The sequence below is a fragment of the Anser anser genome (assembly GCF_964211835.1).
Source record: "Anser anser genome assembly, chromosome: 2".
Lineage (NCBI taxonomy): Eukaryota > Metazoa > Chordata > Aves > Anseriformes > Anatidae > Anser > Anser anser.
This window is the reverse complement of record NC_139721.1, coordinates 155,677,164-155,698,954: the sequence shown is the minus strand read 5'-3', so window position 1 is coordinate 155,698,954 and position 21,791 is coordinate 155,677,164. Positions and strand designations below refer to the sequence as shown.

Genomic DNA, 21,791 nt, shown 5'->3' with positions numbered 1-21,791 from the left:
CCTCTTCAGAGACATGGTAACAAAAAGCTAGTAGCTACTTGGGGTGACAGATATATAGGAGAGAAGGAGCAGGATTAGGAAAAGTTACAGCACATGTATTAAATTTCTCTTTTAATTAACACTCACAGCATTCGCCTAAAGATGGGGCTTTGGGGTGAAAAGGTAAGTCTTAGGTTTTACATTAAGAAGTCATTCTCAATTTTCATATGAGGAAATAAAATCTCTCCAGAAGTTCTGCATTTTAAGCATTCAAAAATTTATTTCCATAATAGTTATTTTTTATTCCTCTTTCTAGAGCAGAAGACACCAAACACCCAAAGAGAAAAACATTGTACACCACTCTCTGATGACACAGAGTGCCCACTTTCCAAATACTAGCTGCTTTCCTTCCTTACGCTGCCCATAGAGATTTGTATCTGTCAGAACAACTGTGCTGCCACCTTCCTCTTTTCCTGCTCCGTCTTCAGACACGGGCAGAGGGCTCCTGAGGCCAGACGCAGGGGACACGCAGGTTCACGGGTGGGAGCCCTGCGTTTCTGCGAGCTCATCGGGGGCACCGGGTCCCTTCCAGGCTGTCGCAGGCGTGCTGGGAACGAGGACACGGGGGATGGCTGCAATGGCGTTACGCGATCGCAGTTTTCTTTGGGGACAGGATGAAGCAAGAGTGATGAAGCAACACCGACTAAAGGTCTGAACTGCTCCCTTCTCTGTTTTCTAGAAATCACAAGACGCTATCCTGCAAGCCACCTGGGAAAGTCCACAGCAAGATAAGGCAACATACGTGCGGACTGCTACGGCAACAGGGCAAAGAAAAGACACCAGCAGATCCAAAAGCTGTGTTGTTTGTACTGGAGGGAGGGGTTGGGTGATCTTCATTTGTTTTTCAACATTAGGGACTGTTTTCCAAGTCTAAACCTGAAAATAATTTAAGGAGTTCTGCCACAAAAAAATCTCCTTTAAAATCTTACGAGACTATTCAGTACATAGTGCTCCTGAGGGGGAAGGGAAGGGGGTATCAAAGCAGCTGTAATAAACATAAAATAAAAACCCTACCGCTGTTTAGGTGCGACGAGGTGGTTGTTTAACCAATTTACTGGTTGCTGTCAGACCTACTTGTAAGTTGGCAGCCAACAACGCACATGCTATGAGCTTGCAAAACCCCCAATAAGAGCAGAAAGCGTTACAGGCTGGAAAACACCAGTACCACCGCGTACAGCCGGGGCATTCCAGGGGTCTCAGCTGTTGCTCACTGAGATGCTTTCTGCAGGAGGGAATAAGAAGTTTCTAACTAGCAGACGCAATTGTTATCTTTGCACAAAAAGGGGCACTGCTGCTGCAGATAATGCCTAACGGGACCAAGTGCTTTACACAGCCTTGGAGGGGGCTGCAGAAGTACCAGCAACACCAAAACGCTCCCGTTTTCGGTAGGGTAAACGAAGAAAGCAAACAGGTCGGTGCAGCAACAATATGGAAAGAAATCTTAACAAAGGGAATGTAAATTATGAATCTGAAATGCCTGGCTAGTGCCAGACGTTACCAAGTTTCATGGCTTTTCCCTACTCAAGAATAAAACAAGTGTTCACTGGTCAGGACACAGTTTAATAGAAACACTGCCTCACCACCACCTCTCCCAGTGCCTTAGGAACCATCACCCCCAGCAATCATTTAGGTGCGGAAACCAGCAATCATTTAGGTCTGGAAACCTTTCGTGTACTCTAACTTTGTATGTATAGGTTTTAACAGCCAGAAACAGGGGAAGAGGTTGATATGCTGAGGTTAACCAGTCCTGTGCAGGGCACCAGCAAGCACTCAGGACCCCAGAGCCAAGCCAAAGACAAAGACACACGGAGATGGCTGCCAGTAGCTCCTGCCCTTACGCTGCCTTCGTTGAGTTTGTGGCCATATATTCTTCTGTTAAAACATAACTGGGGGGTAAAGGGACAAAAGCAGACTGAAGTTTGAATGTGACAGTAATGGCCAAATGCACGAACCATTTCTCCACAGACAGAGGGAAACGTTCTTCATCTCAAGTCACCATTGCCAAATTCAATCCACAATAACAACGTGTACAACCACCAGAAGTATTTTTTTCCCCAAGTGATGCACCTACTGCATTTAAAGACCTCTACATAACCTTTATTCCCCGCTATCTGAAAGACACCACAATGCTTTACCTACTATGGCGGCCATTACACATGGAGATAAGAAGAAAGCCCACATTTATTCTTTCGTCCATTTCAGTGTGGATGTTAACTCTTCATTCAAATAGATGCATTTCACAGAGAAAATACCTTTGTGCAAATTTTATACCTGTTACAAAATGAAAACAAGGCTTTCGGTGTACGACCATCTAAACTAATAGATGTCATTACACACGACATATATTCTGGTTAACCAGCTACCAGTGATCTGGGACTGAAGCAAGCAAGAAGTGAAATTCAACAGAACTCATCTGATTATTTTTCCGTGATTTTTTTTCAGGTCTTTTTGAAACCCACTGAAATTTTCCATGCCTGCTCCATCCAGTAGCAATGAATTTGATAATTTAAGGACATGCTGAGTGCAAGCACACCTACCTTTATGCTCTGACCATGACCTGATGTCCCTTAAGTTTTGAGTTACCAAACAAAATGAATCATCATTCCCTGTTCATCTTCTCTCTATCAGTCATCATTTTGCAGGACCCTCTTAAATTCTTCCTCAATCACACAATTTCAGGCTGAAGTCTTTCAACCTTAACTGCTCCCCGCACAGAAGCTATTATTTACTTCTTATCATACTTAATGGCCTTCCCTGGACTTTCCCAACTACCGTTCATCCTTACTGGAGAAGGGGATGCACAACTGCATATAGCATCAATACGCAGTCGTGTCACAGATTTATAAAGCAACCGTTAAAAAAACAAAAACAAAAAACAACACAACTGATGGTTCTTTCCCCTTATTCCTTTGCACCAGTAATTCTTACTATTTGATTTGTTTCTCCAGCGTACAAAAGCTACTTCCAATACTCGGCAGGACGACAGTACTACTTTGCTACTGCACAGCTACTCAGGTAGTAACGGATATTTGAGAGCCAATTCTTGTTTATACAAAATAAGGGTGGTTATTTTCCCCTCTGTGTTACTTTACATATATTACTTGTGAATTTTGATTTAGATTAGGTATTTGAAAGAAATCCTTCACTCAGAGGGAGGTGAGGCCCTGCCCAGAGGAGCTGTGGCTGCCCCATCCCTGGCAGTGCCCAAGGCCCGGCTGGATGGGGCTGGGGGCAGCCTGGGCTGCTGGGAGGGGTCCCTGCCCATGGCAGGGGGTGGCACTGGGTGGGCTTTGAGGTCCCTGCCAACCCAAACCATTCTGTGATTCTGTGAATTTAAGATTCATTCCATTTTCAGTGGTCCTTCTTCAGTGCTCTGCAGGTGGGTATTTCTTTTATTACCCTGAATAAATTTTTATCACCAGCTAATTTTTTCTCTTTTTGTACCTGTTCCGGAAAAGGGCTACCAGGGCAGATCCTTCCAGGGCTCCAGAGTCAATGCGGAGATTTCAATTAGGACTGAGACCTAAATTTCTCTAGCATTTCTTCTACCAAACAAACTGAAGAGTCAGCCTCGACACAGCTTTCCAAAAAAATGACAGAGATCTACACCAAACAGCCCCATTTCCAGTGATTCTGTGTAAGGAGTGTATGACACACAAGATACACGCTACTATTGTAAAATACTGACTGGGAACGTCAACACAAATTCCCCTATTACGTTACTAATGAGCCAGCAGCAGCAGTGCTAAGAAAGGGAAGGCTGAGTATGCTGGGTCCCTGAAAACTCCTTCAAAAATAAAATTTTTTTTTTTTTTATGCTTAAAAAAGCATAGTTTGATACATAAAGTGGAAAAGCACTACCGAAGAAAATAAATAAATAAATAAATAAATAAATAAAGGGTTGCATTTCAGAAATAGCCTCCACACTGAAAAACTGAGTGAGATGAGAATTTCTTTTGAAAAAACAGACTCCGCCTACTGCAAAATAGAGACACAAACAGCTGAGGTATCAGTCAGATGGAAAAAAGAAATCAGATTTTTCTAAATGGCCCATTTTAAGTGTGTATGACAATGTTATTATCAACTAAGACAGTAATAATTTAAAGGAAAACATAAAAACTTCCTGTTGCATCTGGTTTCCTTATTCTATACAAATTGCCAAAATAAGAAGAAAAACAAGAAAATGTTTATAATAACAAGATCCTTCTGCTCTGCCAGTTCTTCCAGTGCATGGACAGGTAGGAGACAACTGCACAAAGAGGGAATTACTCATTTTTTAATGAGTACACATAATATTAATTGCCTATAAACATACTTAAGTGTGTTTTTAAGCACATACTTGTCTCAGATATTTATGGATCTATTTAATCTATAGGTAATATCCTCAGTAGTGTCAATTCTTCCTTTCATCAGGTTTAGAAGTGAAAGACAGTACAGTGATGAAGCCTAAGCAGCTGCCTGAAAAGCACAAGGTGGATTTCAAAATCTTTGCTAACAGGTTGATGAGAGCTTTTCCCATCGATTTACTCAAACCAGGCCTTCCTCAGACGTATTTTACTTTTTCCTAGTGCGAGGCTCTGCTCAGTATGGTTCATACTGCTACAAAAGATGGTGGGTAAGATACTGCAAGAAGTGCCTTTCAGGCTGCTTCAGAGTTCGAGAGACTCTGAATTTATCCAAAACTCTCTGGCAGCCTCTACAAGGATAACTTCCCTTCACTGAGAAACGTCTGGTTCTGGTACTTCTGTCCTTTGTCCAGGGACAAAAGACAAAGAAGATTTACCTTCAGGAAGATTTACCTTCAGGAAGTTCACACGAAGCCCAACAAGAAAGCAACCGGGCAGGCAACGTCCCTGGCTCTGATGATGAGGTTACTGAGGATGATAATACAGGCATTGATAAAACAACCTGGATTGCTTTATGCATTATCACTTCTGAAGTCTCCAAATAGCAATGGGAAGTAAGGGTTTGTTATGAAGGGTAATTTATTCTAAGGATTGCTTGATGTGGTACAGATAGTAAACAGAATACCCGATGGATTTACTATGAGTTTCCCAAGAGACTCAGAAGTTAAAATAAACTTACTTCATTGCACTTCTCCCAGATCAGAGTCTGAATCCCAGCATTTTTATGTGACACAAAGGCAGGAAGAATTACAGACTCTACGAGGAGTTGGATATTTTACAAGTGTTCTCAAAAAGGAGAGGGAATAATAAAAGAATTCAGTTTCAGTGAATTTAAATGCAGAACCAAGAAACCGCCAAGCACAGAAATTTGCTGAAACTAATAGAAGATGGCAAAAAAACTGAACCAAGTGTTCATTAGTACCAAAGGGCCTCCAAAACTACAGAAAACTTCCCAGGACATACTTGTTATTTCTTTCTGTAGATCAGCAGTTTTATATCTGTATATATGTATGTGCACAGACGGACACAATGCTTTCCAGACCGAGCATGCCTTTTTCTATTTTTGGGGGGCATTACGGAGGTTCAGTCATCAGGAGTAAACTGCTTAGGCCAAGAGGAGCAGAACAAGAGGACACACAGTAAAACACCGTATTCCACAATGAAGGGTGTTTTACTGAGAGCTAGGAAGGTGGAAGGTGCTGATGGGTTGAAGGTGTTGACAAAAGAGGCAACTGGCACAAAACCACAGAAGAACGTATATATATATATATTTTTGTTTTCTTCTTCTTCTTCACAGTGTAGGTGGCCAAGCCCTGGCCCAGGCTGCCCAGAGGCTGTGGGGTCTCCTCCTTGGAGAGCTCCAGAAGCCGCCAGGCCATGGGCCTGGGCACCCTGCTCGGGGTGGCCCTGCTGGGGCAGGGGATGGGCCCCAGGGACCCCGAGGTGCTGCCAGCCTCACCAGGCTGCGATTCTGTGGGTGCTAAGAGGGATGGGTAAGCTCAGGATCGGCTGGATAGTGAAATACCAGTGGAAAGTCACTGGTGGGAACCATGGTGAAGAAAAATGGGAGTAAGGAACAGACAACAGATTTGAAACAGCTGGAAAGGGTCGTGCAGTCACGAAATAAAATAGTCAGAAAAGGAGGAAGACAAGAAATCAGCAAGAGAAACAGGGCTAGCAGGTAAAGGGAAGAAGTCTATGCTGAAGTTGACAAGAACCTGAAAGTCTATCGATTCAGTACAAGCAGTTTTTGTCTTGTCTTGTTCGCTTCTTTGTTGTCTTTTTTGTTTGTTTAAGGAAAAGGTACAGTTAAGTTCCAAGTAGCTCTTGGAAGTTTCCAAACTTCCCTCCTCCTTCCATCTTCAGGAATTCCGTGCTCATTTCCAACGAAGCGAACATGGCAGAAACATTTGGCAGAAAATGGGCAAGGCTCAGAAATCACTTGGTTGGCTGGGCTAACAAACCATACTGAAACGATCAGGGAACACGCCTTCCCCTGCCTTGGTTCTAATTCTGCCTCTTTTTACACACAACACCGAATTTTGTTCAGGGCAGCAACTTTTTTCCTCTGCTGCAACTGAAGTCCCTGCACCCTACCATTATTTTAGAGTCGCTTCAGGAAGGATTTTAGCCAGAAAACACCTCTTTAGTCCAGGTGGGAATAATTTTAATATTTTATTAAAATAGCGCTTCAAAAAAGGGAACCAGTAATACTAGACTCCATAAATAATTAAAAACAAACAAACACGCACACAAAAAATCCTGACTATTCTCCGCACACAAAACAAACAATGGGAAAGCAGCTAGAAACGCAGAGACGAAATATGTCAGAAGTTGCACATCAAGAGGATTTGAAGTTCAAGTGATCTCATTCCGAGCTTTAAGATATTACTATATTATGTTTTGGTTGCCAACGACTACACCAAATTGCTGGCAAGCCCACCGTTCACACAAAAACAAAACAAAAGACCTTTTTAGTCAGAGTAGAAATTCCCAAACTGGACCACAAATGCACTTCAGTCTGAGTAACACAAACTGGGATTTCTCCTTCTCCCACCCTTGACTGTTGACACAGCTAAACTTAGAAAAGTTTCAGAGGCAGCAACCTTTCCAATTAATACAATTAAAACTCTATCAAGTCACATACTGTTCAACTTTTAACTGTGATTGTGTCTCTGCCACACTGAGCAGTTTGATAATGGGATTTTCACAACTATGTATTTCTGTATGTAAAATGTGCACAGATCTCTGTTGAGAATCTTTGTTAGTAATGAAATGTAAAGCCAAAAATATATAGCTATCACCAAAATCCTGAAACAGTGGTGTATCGTCAGTTGTTTAGCTGGAATTACTTGTGGGTGGTTTTATTTTGTTGTTTTAGTTTGCTTGCTTGCTTGTTGGGAGGCGATGTTTAAATATATTTAAGATTTACAGAACTTACCACATACAACCACACTTTCTGTCCCCTTTTCTAATTTCCATGAAGCTGTTTCCTACCATAGGAAGAGTAATGAATGGAACAGAGGACACATTTAGAACTAGTCTTCCTTTACCCTGCTCTGTTTTTCTACAGGCAAAAACCTGCTACCACTTATTTAATTTCAACTTTAATAACTGGTAATTACATACTTGTAGAAGCTGGAAAAGACCATCCGGGTTCACTACCACCAGTAGCTTATTACCAGGAGCAGAAAAACAACTGACAGAAGAAAACGATGAAACACTCTTGTGTTCAGCTTTCATCTAGACTCTCTCCACAAACCATTAACAACACTTAAATTCAACAGAAGTTGTGACTAAACACTCGTGACGCTCCCAAAAGCGTAGAGTCTTGGGTAAAAAGCCTTCTCAAACCTGTTCACGGCATCTACCAAGTCAGAAGCAAGAGACCAGCATGTACAGCCAAAGCTCATCCTCCATCCACTTGAAGATTTCAGCCTCCTCTCAGAGCTTTAACCACTCCAACCCTATTCCTGTACGGCATACACAAAACCTGGCTGCAAAAATGGCTCTTCTGAGGTCCTCTACTTGTTCTCCCTATAAATCCACACTAAGCGCAGACTTTCGACTTCACATTCGAAGACTTCACAACTCTGTCTGCTTTACTTACCAGCGATAATTGACAACTCCTGTAACTCAGCTGGCATTTCCACGCAACTGCCTCCCTGACCGCCAGCTTCTGCTGTTAGCGTGTCTGTGCTTTCTTCTCCACTTTGCTCATTACACATATAGGGCTACCTAATTAAATTTATAATCCCTTATGTCTCGGTGAATTTTTAAGCTTTATTTCTGTCAAAATCTACGAACTTCCGCCAATTGGCCGTGGCTTCATCCTTCCTGGCAGGTTTCATCCTGCTACATATATTCAGTCCCCGGTTAAAAGCAGGCAAATGGCTACAGACGTGTGCCTGGCAAAGACATGACAGTTCTTCACCACGGCCTTTATCTTGCGAGTTAGCTCATCTGCTCGTCTCTTTAGACTCTTAACCTGCCAGCACAGACTTCACAAACCGTTACAGCAGTGCTCGATCCAGTGCAATCCGAGCTCTCTGGTAACTGAAGCATTTGAGCACCATCAGAACAAATATTTACGAAAGCAGGAACCGATTCTTATCTCGTTTCCTCAGCAGCAGTAGGAAGCATTAACGTTAGGTTATCCCAGTTATCCCTCTGGTATATAATCTGAATTAGTTAGCTGAGTTAGCTCAGAATTATTTAGCTGATTACAAGTCTGTTAGTAATACTGTATTTTGGCAGGTATTCTAAAAATAACAGCATCAGAGGTTTTATTTCTGCTAGATACAAACTTAAAAAAACAAAACAAGAGCAAACAAACAACAACAAACAGAAAGAGTCACTACATAACTACAATATGGAAAGCATCCCCATTACACTACTTACAAGCACTAAGTTCAAAAAGCCTTAATTAACATAGGTTTAAATAATACAGCTTTTTTAGTATCTGCCCAAATGCATGTCTCATACTTCAAAATTAAATAAACACTTCTTGCCTACCAAAGGCCCGCTTAATTAAATGAATTTCCGAGAGAGAAGCAGTAACCGGAGAGCACCAATGCCGTATTCTCATTACCTGTTTCCACAGTGTTTTCTGTTTCTGCTGCCTCCAAACCATCCATACTGTCTTCATCCTCCACTGCAGTTTTTCCTCTACTCCGAGGCCTGCAAACACAAGAAGGGAAAACTGTTTTTAAGCTGATAGGACTTTTAATTTTTATTTTTAAATTTATCCAGGGTCTAAATAATTGCATTTTGGAGGGATAATCATCAGCACCAAACTGTAGAGCATTTAAGCCAACCAGTGATTTGAGTCTTGTACAGATCGAGTTTCCTCCCCTTTCTTCCTGTTTTAGGGAACGATCTCAAACAATGCTCACTTCGCTCAGCAGCTGGCCCCTTAAAGTTTCCTGATTATTATTACAAGAGAAGTCCTATCATAAACTTCTGATCAAAAAAAAAAATACATTCAATATTATCGTTTTATGATGAGTGTCCTGCTTGCTCCACATTTGTTCATTACATCGGAGACACCTGCAGAGATAACAGAGAACACGACCCAAATCTGGCCAGTAGTTACACGTGCAATAAAATAGACACTAATTCATTCAGAGCATCCTTAGGAGAAAAAAAAAAAAAAAACCTATAGAATAATAACAAGGCTAAAGCAACTAAATTGAAACATGTATTATTTTCAGTGAAATAAATATTTTGACACCGAAAATCAAATGTTATGAGAGATGGCTGGATGTTACCACAGTAAAGAAGTCATAACGTGAGGACAACACGTCGAAACTAAAATACCTGGCAGATCCGTTTCCATTTCAATCAAGGTCTGACAGAAAGCAGACAGGTTTGCATCCCGGATTTCAGCCTTTTTTCCTCTGCCTGCCTCTCCAGCAAGAAACGCGGTGGGCTGTCGCGAAGCCCGAGCATCCAGATTCCCAGCTGTTCGGCAGCCCATTTGAAAAGGAGCCAGGAGCTTGGCACCTCGCCTCCCAAATTTTCAGGCTACTTGGCAAGCTGCCTGGCACGCCGACAGAAAGCCTGGGAGACCCTGGGAGCTTCTGAGTCCAAGTACACAAATTCGGAGCGCTCTGGGGCAGCTCCGTGCTTCCAAAGCCCCCGAGCTCCAAGGCAACCGGTCAGCAGCCAACCTGCCCTGAATCAGGGTGTCCCCCCCCCGGGGGAAGCGTCCCCCGGCACCAAAACCCCTTTGCTTCCTCTTTCAGGGATTCTGAGAAGTTTGCTTTAAGTTCTGCATTGGGAGATTTTTTTTTTTGAAGCGATTCAATCATTCCAAAAATTGCGTTTCCTTTTTTTTTTTGTACAGCCTGTTAAAACACTGTGACCTAGCAGAAGTATTAGCTCACAACTAGATCTGCTAAACCGGCTACAAAATACACTCCGTGGTGCAATGCCTTTGGATCTCCGGGATCAGAGACAATCGCGTGCACAGAGCTGGGGCTGACGATCATCTTCTGGGCCTACACTTGGTTTTCTCCTGCTAAGCAAGGGGCCCTGCCTGGTACTACCGAACGAGAAATCCTTTTAAACTGCGATGGGAGCCCTTTTGCCTCTGCAAAGGACGAAAAGAATGAAAGTGCAGCTAAAAGCAGAGCCTGAAACAAGCCACGCCTCTGCAAAGGAGCAAGGGGAAAGAGGAAAGTGAGAAGAGACTAAGGACGGGACTTGTATCTTCTTGGCACTGGGAGATTTGATCCAGCAAAGCCGAAAAACGTGGGAGCAAGGTTACCCCTTGGGACACACGGTTACCCTTCTCCTTGCTGGGTTACCCACAGGCAGTGACAGCCCCCCAGAATAAACATTTAGGCTGTATTTCTTGTTTTTCTCTACAACAGCCCAACGCGTCAGCCAGCCCCGAGCGGAGGCAGGAGAGCGCAGGTAGGCCGAGGCCCCTCGCTCGACGCAGGAAGGCTGCGAGGCTTTGCCAAACGCACCCAGCTGAGGACGGGGATTATTTCTAAATCCCATCCCCATTATTCCTGCACCAAGCAGCCCTCCGCAACGCGAAGGTACGAGTTCGGACTACGACGGGATTACTTGTAAACCGTCACAAACCGAAATGATAATTCTGCTTTCTTCCCAAGTACCCACTTTGAGTGATCTCCGATTTCTCTTTCGGTAAGGCCCCCAAATAGTGGAAGACGACTGTTTACATTTCTTTGATAATTCACATCTGGGTTTAGACTTGCTATTACAACCGCATTTAACGTACGAAACGCTGAAGTGCCTCACAAAGCTCTTTTGAACGCTTTGTTTAAACAAGAGCAGCGTTCGCTCCCCAAAGTCCCCACCGTATTTTAACAACCTATTTAACACTGAGGAGAAGCAGAGGTTTCAATTAATTAAACATAATTGCTTCTTCTCGGCACAAGATAGAACCACGTCTGGTCTTTTCCTGCCATTCCCTCCTCTCCCCACCAGTGTTTTAGTAAAAGCCCTCATAGCGTCAGGCAAGTTTGAAACAGAGAACTGGAAGAAATGCTGGATTATATCATCAGCTCGTTTTTTGTCAGCTGCGTTCATTTCACAATTACATGAGATTTTACAGCCTAAAAATTCAAGTTTGGTTTAGAGAAAAATAATTCACATCCCAAAGGTGGGAAACGCATGCTGTACTGGCAACTCTAGTTTAACGTTTCCACGGAAAATGCGATTTGAAGAGGCTGTATCGTGTGCCTTATTGCTACAATCAACATCTGCAGTAAGAATGGGTTGTTTCATGTCATTTTTACTAATTTTAGAGATTTTAGTAAAGGCTGGGACTGCTTTGCGTAACACCAGATTTTCCTCTGACAGTCCCAGCGAGTTTTTTATTTATTTACTCATTCCACTCTTCTTTAAATCTAGTGGAAAAAGCAAACGGTTGGGACATTCTGCTCTCGGGACTTGACTCTGTAAGTTACCAACAGGACTAAGACCTAAGCCTGTTCTCACTGGAAAGTCTTCTAGAAAGCTTCACCTTTTGGACTGCAAATTAGCCCAAACCTGGTTAGTTAATGAGGATGCAGAGGAGTAACGCGTCCATCACCGTGCATCCTCCGCCAAACCCAGCACCCCTAATGCTGGTCCAGTTCCCAAGCAAAGGCTCATCCCAAACGCCACAGTAAGAGAAACATAGACAGAACAAATTTGGGTAGCTTTGGGGTTTTCTAGCATATATCCCTCAGTCCCAAACTTCCTTACTAGCAGGGCACAGCACGCCACACCTCTACCCATCACCGCAGGATCCAGAGCCCCCGGGCAGCGGCCGGGCGAGGGCCGAAGCACAGAGGAGCCACATCCCACCCCGTTACGGACCGGGGACAAAATGTACAGGCAGAGCCTGACCGATACAGGCGAGGAGCACACAACAATAAATATCAGGCAGTACAATAGGCAGTGGGCTTGGCACACAGGCTGAGCCGCTGCCAAGTTGTCTGCGATTGGCTTTCTCACTTGCCTTTTCCTACAACAGAGTGCAATTTAGAAGGAAAAAACAAAACCACGTCTATTTATGTTTAAATGAACGGATCCACTGTGAGCAATGCAACTTCTTAAAGCGCAGTCAGCGTTTCACGAAACAAAGTCAACAAAAGAAAAAAAATTACTTTTTTTTTAATGTATATAGGACTCCAGTTGAATTTAATTACTGTCTACAATAATTTTATTCGTATTTATAGAACATTGAGTCATTTATCAAAACCCTCTGTGACCTACTCCAAAATTTGTTATCAATTAGCTTTCTTGGCTAATGCCTTTCATTAATCTCTATCTTTAAATACATCATAGTAAATACAATTCTTGCGAGCAACTAATCACATTTAGCCCACAGGAAAAAAAAGTCCCAGCAAAAAACAAAAAAAAAAACCAGCAAAACCTGCTGCAGGGCTCAGCAGATCATTAGCTAGTCCGTTTGCAGCGGGCAGAAACCTCAGTGAGGTTGCTTCCAAGCTTTGTCTTTTCACTTTTCACTTTAACATCTCCAAGCATCGAAGGGGCTTCTGCTGAATTGCACGGAGAGTCATGGATGCACAATGCTAGGATAAAATAGAAAAGTGTATTTTTGTGGTTTTTTTGGGTTTTTTTTGTAGTTGATGGTTGTTTTTTGTTTGTTTTGTTTTTAAAAGCATGACATTTTTTGCAGTATACTTCCCCCCTTCTCCCATGGTGACAGCAGTAACTCTGTAGGCTTACAAGCACAATACAGGTCAAAAGGACACCGTGGCTCTTACTCATTCTTTCCTTACAGTCATCAGTAACAAGGCCGTGGGCCAGCATCTCCTGGAACCACGTGAAATAACCGAAGAAGAGACTCTGCTTAGGTTCTTGTCGCTGCCAGGCTGCCAGTTTCTGACAGCCCAGAAGTAACCGCCAGAAAAAGTTTCTGCAGGTTCTCCCTAAATTGCTACCAACATAATCAGATGACGACTTGTTCAGAGCATGCCTTGAAACTACCTTACTCCTCCAGTGGATTCTATCTCAGCTTACCAGAAGGTGTTCATACGAACCGTTCCAGAGCTTCGCCCTCTTTCTCGAATGCCCTAAGTTGCTTGGGGAGGAATTAGCTCCCTTCCTACGCTTCGCAAAGCGCTGAGCGCAACGGTGGGGCTGCATACAGAAAACAGGACCAATAACCTTAAAAAGCGGTGTAACATCTGGGATACAGTAACATCCTAAACCAGCACAGATGTCTTGTTAAAGGAACATCTGTCCACAGCCTTACCCTGGAAGGCGGTAGAGGAACGCTGCATAAAAAGGCTCCACCAGTGATCCAGCCAGCAGGGCTGGCAACAAGCCGGTGTCCACACGACATTTCCTCGCCTGAAAGCTGTCCCCATCCTCTCAAGAATCTTTTCCACCGGTGTGCAGAAGCGCGTGCTCCTGGTATTCCTGAGCAGTAAGTCATCGGCACAGCTGCAGAAGTTCAGCACTGGAGCAGCTCATTTCAGCTACCAGCCCCATGTGAAGGGAATCACAGCAAGCAAGAATCAACTCATGGGAATACCTAAGGAAACTTCTTCCCCTCTCTGAATGCAACTCATCATTGCAGTCTGTACAAAAAGGTGAGAAAACTCAGCATCTCACCCTGTACAAAACGAACAATATGGCTCTGGAAGCAAGGCACTGCCAGCTAGCTCGAATTCATTTCAATAGCTCCAAACGCCAACAGGATCCCTGCCATTACACCGCCTTGGTCTTCAGACTGATCCCAATTCAAAAGCTTCTTAAGAGGATTTTTTCAACTGAGCAATCAGTAACAGGTGAAAATGTTTTCTGCGTTTTCCCTCTGCAACATTTTGCATATTATAAAAAAAGAGCTTGGTGTTTGCCTTCTTCCTATTTACTTCTTACATTAGAGGTGTATACATGAACAGCAAAAAGGCCCTGATGGATGGAAAAGAAGAGCAACAGAAACCTCCTAACTGATGCAAGGCGATAAAGCTGACCTTTCAGAAATAGGAGTGAGAGACTAGAAACAGTTTTTGTTTAACATCTGTGGAAACAAAGTTATTACAATCTCATTACAGAACCTGCTCAACCTTCAACTTAATTATTAAGAGATCTCAAAAATATACTTTATTTCCTGTTAGCCTCCTGGTACAATCAAAGACAAGTATATATCTTAACACTTCTGATTTATATAGCGTAATCATCTTTTCAAAAACTCTCCATCAAAGAAAGGTTGCATTTCAAACCAAAACATTGCAACTTCCCATCTTGCAGCTCCCCTAATCAGTAACGACGGTGCAGCCATCACTCACTCACTGCGTATTACTCATTCACCCGGGCTGCAACGTGCTCAGAGCTGGAACTTTCTTCCCATCTGTATTTTATACAGTTAGCACTAAACACTTGAAATAAAAAGAAAGTATTTTAAAAGATATACAGCCTTTGAGATCACAGATGTCTGAGAAGAAGCATAAAAAGAACCTGGACTCCAGTCCGCGAGTGCTGATTCTTATCTGCACTTTTCTAGTACTCTCCTGTGAAAGAGTCACCAAAGATTTCCTACGCTGCTCAGAAATGCAAATAAGAGTTTTTCAAAGATTACTTGTAGTGAATGTTGTAGTTGCATCTTTGCTTTTATTCTAGAGTACGGTCACAGTTTACAGAAGTAAGCTAACACAAGGAAAAGTGACTGATGAATGCAGAGCTCAAAGAAAAAAGATGTCCTGAGACAGGTCTGGAGTAAAATATTACACGTGTAAGAACTTGCATCAAGCAGTTCTAACAACGTAAAGGCCAGATGAATCAGCACTTTTATCTACAGGTGAAGTTTGGTTTCTCTCTGTTTTCAGCTTCAACTGCTCTTGCAGTTAGTTACCTTTGCTACGTGAGCCCCCAGCCCTGCCTTCGAAAGGCTGCTGCGCGACGGCGCCGCTCTGGCCACAGCCACGTCTTCAGCGCCTTCGCTGCTCCTCCCTGCGGGTACAGCTGCTCAGTTTGAGACCGGAACTGTTCTAGCAGATGAAGACCAACCTACCCTAGCTGAAACAGACCCTTATACCGACCAGGCCATGACATCTTCTTCCCAACTTGTCACCCCATTTGGGAGCATCCTCAGGGGGCAGGGAGAGAGGCGCAGCTGGGAACGGCTGAACCAAGAAGACTCCTTACCGACAGAAGCTGCAGGCAAATAAAATAATGATCTTTTCACACCAGCCCATAAAGTATTTGTGGAGTCACAGCTCTGCTACAGCCAGTGACAGAAATATTGAAATACTGAGGCTGGGGCTACTACACCGCACTTGTGCTTCTGTGCACCTCTCTGTGGTATCGGTACGTGAGAATCCCGAGTCTGGTGTCCAAAGCACCAAGGCAGGTTGCCTGACCCATGGCTTTTTTCTCTTCAGACTTGGAGACATTTGGAATAAACGAGTGAGAAACCACCTGAGAGGCTTTCAGGTCTAATTTTCAAATTGAGCTGGAATTACTGTTAGTCGAGTACCTGTCCTAGTATCACAGCAATACACAGCACCACGAACTGCTGCAGACTGATTGTCCAAAACCTACATTCGCGTTGATAGACGCTCTCCCTGGCTGCCTTGCAGTTTTATAGTGTTAGTTCTATGCCATAAAACGCATTATATCCAGAGCCATAATACCCATTATGCCCAGTTCGGGAATAATTATAATGCAAAGAGAACCTGATGCAATTATGACCTTCCAATCCATTATAGATTTGCATTTTTGCACAAAGAGCATCCTTTACAAATCTGTTATCAATGCACTCGGCCATATTCGCTATCAAAATGATTCAAAACAATGTACCACAGTTTCACCATTTGCACTCTATGTTTTAAAACCTTTTCTGGCACCAAATCTGACGAACATTCAGGAGCACCAGCAGCTACAGGCAGAGCTGTGTGAGTCTTTTCTGCCTCTGTGTCCCCACCCGCCTCCAGCCATGGTGATGGCTGCTGGCTGGAGGAACCCTAAGAACACAGTGGGAGGCTCTGCCATGAGCTTCATCATGACCACTGAACGTTTTCACATGAGTTTGGTGTTGTTTGGAGGGGTTTGTTTGTTTTAGTTTTACTGGCAGAGAAGGAAACGGCAACCGTAACAGCTGAGAGACAACTGGCACCGTCAAACCCAGAAATCTTCTAACCTCTGCAGGAGTTTGCTGGTGCCCCATCAGGAGCACTGTGCTTGTCCACACTTCTTCCTTTGTCTAAAGTCAACAAAACTGCATCAAAATATGCTACCGCTTCAAACACTGTCTTTTCTTGACTGGTAGCATAAGTGTAGCACTTGCAGCAGAATACAAGATGTATTTCTCCATGACGACGGCTACAGGAAGCTTTAACTTCGCCAATCTTGTGACAGACACGATGCCAAAAATTCTTACCCGCAGCAGGGCCAAGCTCTTGTCTTTGCTGCGAATGCAGAACCCTCCAGCTACTCCCCGCTACCACTTGCCTGCTGCTCTGTCCTCAGCAGAGGTGCCAACGCAACGCTAAGGACAGCAATCCTCATCGCCGGGGATTTCAGCATCTCGTACGTGAAATTCAACAGCTCTGAGTCATCGTGCAGGAGAAGCAGCTGCCAAGTATCTGGAACTTCGTGCAAGTTTTGGTCTCCTCGAACAGCTTTGTGTAGTTTTAGCAGCATTAATTACAAGTCGTTCTCAAAGATTTCCTTCTGACACTGCCCGAGTCTCACTACAGGAACACCGTGCAGGTACCTTTACGACGCACTTGGCTGCTTACCTTACACCTCCTCACTGCATACGCAGGAAGGGCAGGTGCAGACCGTGCTGGGATACTCAGAAAAACGGATGCAAATACTGACCTCTTACCTATGATTTCCAAGTCTGTAGGACAAACTAAACGCCATTCACACAGCATCGTCCTGAGAGATTTCCAGATCCTAATGAAATTGCACCAGTCAACTTCGAACACCCCATGCTTTCCCCTCAAATGAAGTTCAGCATCTTTTGTCTCAAATCGATTTTACTAATGGTTCTTAAACTAAGAGCAAGCACAGCTCTTTCTGCCTGTAGGTTACAACAGGCAACACCATCGGAGCATCGCCCTACTGCTTCGCCCACCGAAGCTTCAGCTGGCGGGATCGCGAGAGGGCTGGCAGTACCCAAAGGGCCCATACCCTGCTCCTACACAAGATGCTGACTTAAAACACGTTACGTAGAGTTTTGCTAATACTAGCCAAATTAATTGATAGCATAAAATATTGTCATTTCCAATCTGAAATGGATTTAGACAAAAAAAATGAAATGAATGTCATAAAACCACAGACTTCATTCATCTGTTAGCCTTACCCTTACCCTTCGTGCTCCCTAGAAAAAATGCACTTTTATTTGAGATAATGTCAACAAGTTATGAAATATTTCTCTTTCGGTAAGATTGTTAAACCTAGGAAAGCCGAAAGGGAAAAAAAACCCACCATCACCACCAGCAAAGCCCACAAGATCTGCTCACTAATTAAAAATCCATTAAACCTTATTCAGACGGCTTGGAAAACCTTAGAACATCAAAAATAAACCTAAAAAGAAGATGGGTAATGTAATCAGATGGGTCTCAGGGTAAATTTATAATTCACATGAAATGTTGTAACAAAACTGTTTTCAAACTAGAAGTAAATCCTAAAAGCCAGATCACGGAAGCTATTTTTATCGCAGAGTAAATAAAACTCCAAAAATACTATTGTGAAATATGAACAACAATGCAAGCAGCATAATAAGCATGCTCCAAAGCACTGTCACAACTAATAAAAGTCTTTAAAAAGGTTTAAAAGCTTCTGTATAAACAGACGTATCAGTCTCTAGGGGCACGGATAAGGCAGAAACGCTGCAATCTGCTAACAAAACTGCCTATCGCGTTTTTCAATAAAAATCCCTGAAGAAGATTCATCTGACCTGGAAACACGAATTTGCCTTCTGATCATTACAGACTAAGCCCAAATAATTGTAACAAAGAGCTTCTAATCTTCTGTTCAAGGGTCTGTTAAATCATCACCTTATCTGGGGCAGTATTTTGCTGCGCACCGATGTTCTCAGAATGTCACCCCTATATCTGAGACCACTACGAGCCATGTTGAGCTTTCTCTGGTTTTGATCCGTGCTAGACTTCTGCCAGCTAAAAAAATTAAAAAAAAAAAATTCACAATATTCAAAAATAAAATTAAACACCAAAAAGGTTACTCCCTAAATTTCTTAATGAACAATAAGGGAAAAAAAAGGTAATAAATGGCCGTGTTTTCCAGCACTTGCTGCTGGGTCTACTACCTGATCTTCTCCGCGCTGCCCGGTGTCAGGTGAGACCAGGCTGTGCCACAAGTGCTCGCGGCAGAACGATCCTCGGCTCGCCCTACGCCACCCGATACAGGCCAGAGCTACAAACAAAACTGTATCCGCGTCACAGGATAGGGGCAAGCAACCAGCGAACATTGTTACAGCCACTACTACAATGGAAGTCATCCAAGAGGCCCAAGTGATAGCTCCAGGTCAAGTTCCTTTGAGGCCACCAGCCAAGGACACCCAAGCAGGAGGCTTACTCCATTTACTGCGTTACACGCTGTAAGTCTTCAAGCGCTGCCGCTTATCTCCAGTTTTGCAGTTATCCTCAGTTTAAACAGGCAAGGAAACCTGTTTTTATGGTAATACAGTTTCCAAAATTTCGGCTCAGTATGTAGAAAATGCAAAAATGCTCAAGATTCAGAGATGCTGACCTGAAGACAGGGGTAATTTTGAAAGTTTAAGAATTAACACAGATCGAACAGGTAGCTGGCAGGACAAAGCCAGTTTTTTATCAGGATCGTTCAACAGGTGTTGAGGATGCAGCAGCAGTGACAGGAGTAGCCAGCAAAGGACGAGAAGGAATCCAGCAGCAACAGCATCTTTGGGCAGCAGGGCAAGCTGTGCTCTTCTAAAATCTTCCGAATTTACAACCTGACTCACTTGCTTCCTAACTTTTTTCCAGAGCCACCAGAAAAATGGTAACGAAGGTAATCAAAAATGACACTGAAGTTGGTTTATCAGAGGCTTGTTTGTGTATTTATTTAATTTTTTTTCTGAGGATAGGCCTTCTGGAATGACAGCTTCTTAGATATTTATACTTTTATTTCAACTGCCGTTTTACACATATAGCCATATGCTTCTAATTAACATTTACAGCATGAAAACTCGATTCTACCCAGTAGACCACACAGCCTCAAAAATTACCATGAACCCTCCAGAAGCATTTCGGGTACCAAAAGCTGGCATAGGGACAGATGAACACCTGCAGCCAGCCGGGGAGGTGACCCCGCTGAGGGAAGCACACTGGGCTCGGGTTCTCTTACAGCACCCCACAGCCGCTCACGTTTACCAAAGCACCGCCGTGACATCCTCGCAGAACAGGGGCTGGATCACAGTGTGGCCAATGAGTGAATTTCAGAAGTAAAACTGTTCTTTTTTGGTACAGTATTACTACTGCATAATCGTGATTTTTTTTTTTTTTTTTTTGCACACTGAAATTTTCCTTAAAGTACCTGAAAGCCTACACGATGAGAGAAGAATTGCACTCGCGGTGCTCTGATCCTCACAAGCTTAGAAACCACTCAAATTTTGCAATCAAGTTATTAAAGGCTACATTTTAGAAGCATCTTCAACAATATTTCATAAAGCACCCGTGAAAAAGCTGCTAAAGGGCACTATGAGAACAGAAGGCTGATTGCTCAGACCTGCTGAACATGATGCCAGAACCACTGCCCATGTAAGCCTGCTACCTGTAAATCCCGCTCCATGACCACAATTGCTCGAAGTCTGTCTTGCAGACAGGCACCCACTTTGCCAGACCCATGCTTAAGGATCCATGCTTATTTCCTATGTGAATTTCTCCCGTTTCAGATTCCAAACAGTGGCTCTTGTCGTACTTTTTGCTGTCGCATCGGGGAACCCTCAAGTATTTGGTATTTTTTCCACTGGAGATACTGCCCAATGTCATCAAGCCAGTTCTTAGCTTTAGGGCTTGGACTCCCCGCCGTCCCATAAACAGACCGAGCACCTTCAACTTTCTCACCACAAGCAATCCTCTCCATGCTTCCCACAGTCTTTGGTCCGTCTCATGGATTTTAACACGTCCACCTTTTCATCACGGCTAGCAGAGGCCCATTAAACACAGCAGCAGCCAACCTCACCTACGCTACCAGCAGAGCTCCGGCACAGAGCTGCCAACACGCCACACGCGGTTCCTTCTCCGAAACGCCCCTTTCCTGGCCATAGCCCCTCCAGGCCCTTCCACCTGCTGACAGCACTTCGGTGGTTTGAAGTACGTTTTGTTTAATTGCAATTAGTCAACCCAAATCGCACTGCTGCTTCTTCCTCTCTTTCACCCGCATCATCCCGTGCACAGCATTCACCAGCAGGAATTAGCATTTCCAGACCACAGTTCGAACTACTCAAAATATCAGGTCGCATTGCCAGAGCACCATCCAAAAAACGCAAAGCCGTGCCAGAAGAGTTCCGAAGACGAGAGACCATCCTGTCACTTAACTCAGCTACTGTATGCTTTATTCCACTCAGTAATTCAACTAAATATTTTAAATCAGAATATAGAAGTTAGGCTCAACACCTTCTACAAAAAATCCACATACATTCTGCTTTTATAGAAAACTGTGTAAAGGATCAGAAAACTCCGTATGTACACCAAAGGGAGCTTCTTAAACTCACGAAGCAGGTAAAAGGATGAAAAAGAAGGTAAGGAATTTTTAAAAAAAAAAAACAAAAAAACAAAAAAAAACCACCTAAGAGTTCATGACTCTGAAGACTGTACTGAATGTATTTTCCAACATAAAGATACAAAGTTAGAAGCCATAAATTCTGCACGATTCTTCATTTTCCATACTTCACCACCAAGGCATAAGCGGTGCCCATCACAGCACCACGAGACTTGCTCAGGCAGAAGCTGAGCCTTTGGATCGCACCGATTTCAGTGGGACCCGCCGGATCTCACCATCGCACAGGAGTGAGCAGCATGTACTTCAATGCACCTTGTAGCAGAATTAAATACTCTACTGAAATGATGAGATCAAAAAAAAACAACAACGAATTTACGAATTTATTGCTTCTTACAACTTTTTCCCTGTAAAATTCAACTCCAAGGTAGTAATTGGCAGGGACAAAATTATGTAGCAATTAGGGCATGACAGCAAAAGCAAACAAGAACTGAAAATGGGCTCGACACTTCTAGTAACAAGCAGGTAATTATCACAGCAGCTTGAAAGGGGCATAATCAACCAAACTGACATCATCCCTCCCACATAATAAAATGTGAAATCCCTTTACGTGCAGCGCAGCTCTTACACGCAGCTGGTAAACGCTGC

The 21,791-nt window shown here is 43.4% G+C and overlaps 1 protein-coding gene across 7 annotated transcripts in view; it reads right to left on the bottom strand.

Annotated features, from left to right (window-relative positions):
• Positions 1–21,791, bottom strand: part of KMT2C (lysine methyltransferase 2C) — a 197,637-nt gene that overhangs the window by 142,200 nt on the left and 33,646 nt on the right. For all 7 annotated transcript variants that reach the window (XM_083824638.1, XM_083824639.1, XM_083824637.1 and 4 more), the window contains exon 2: positions 9,037–9,125. In XM_083824638.1, coding sequence (XP_083680764.1) covers positions 9,037–9,125 — 89 coding nt within the window. The remainder of the gene's footprint in view (positions 1–9,036; positions 9,126–21,791) is intronic.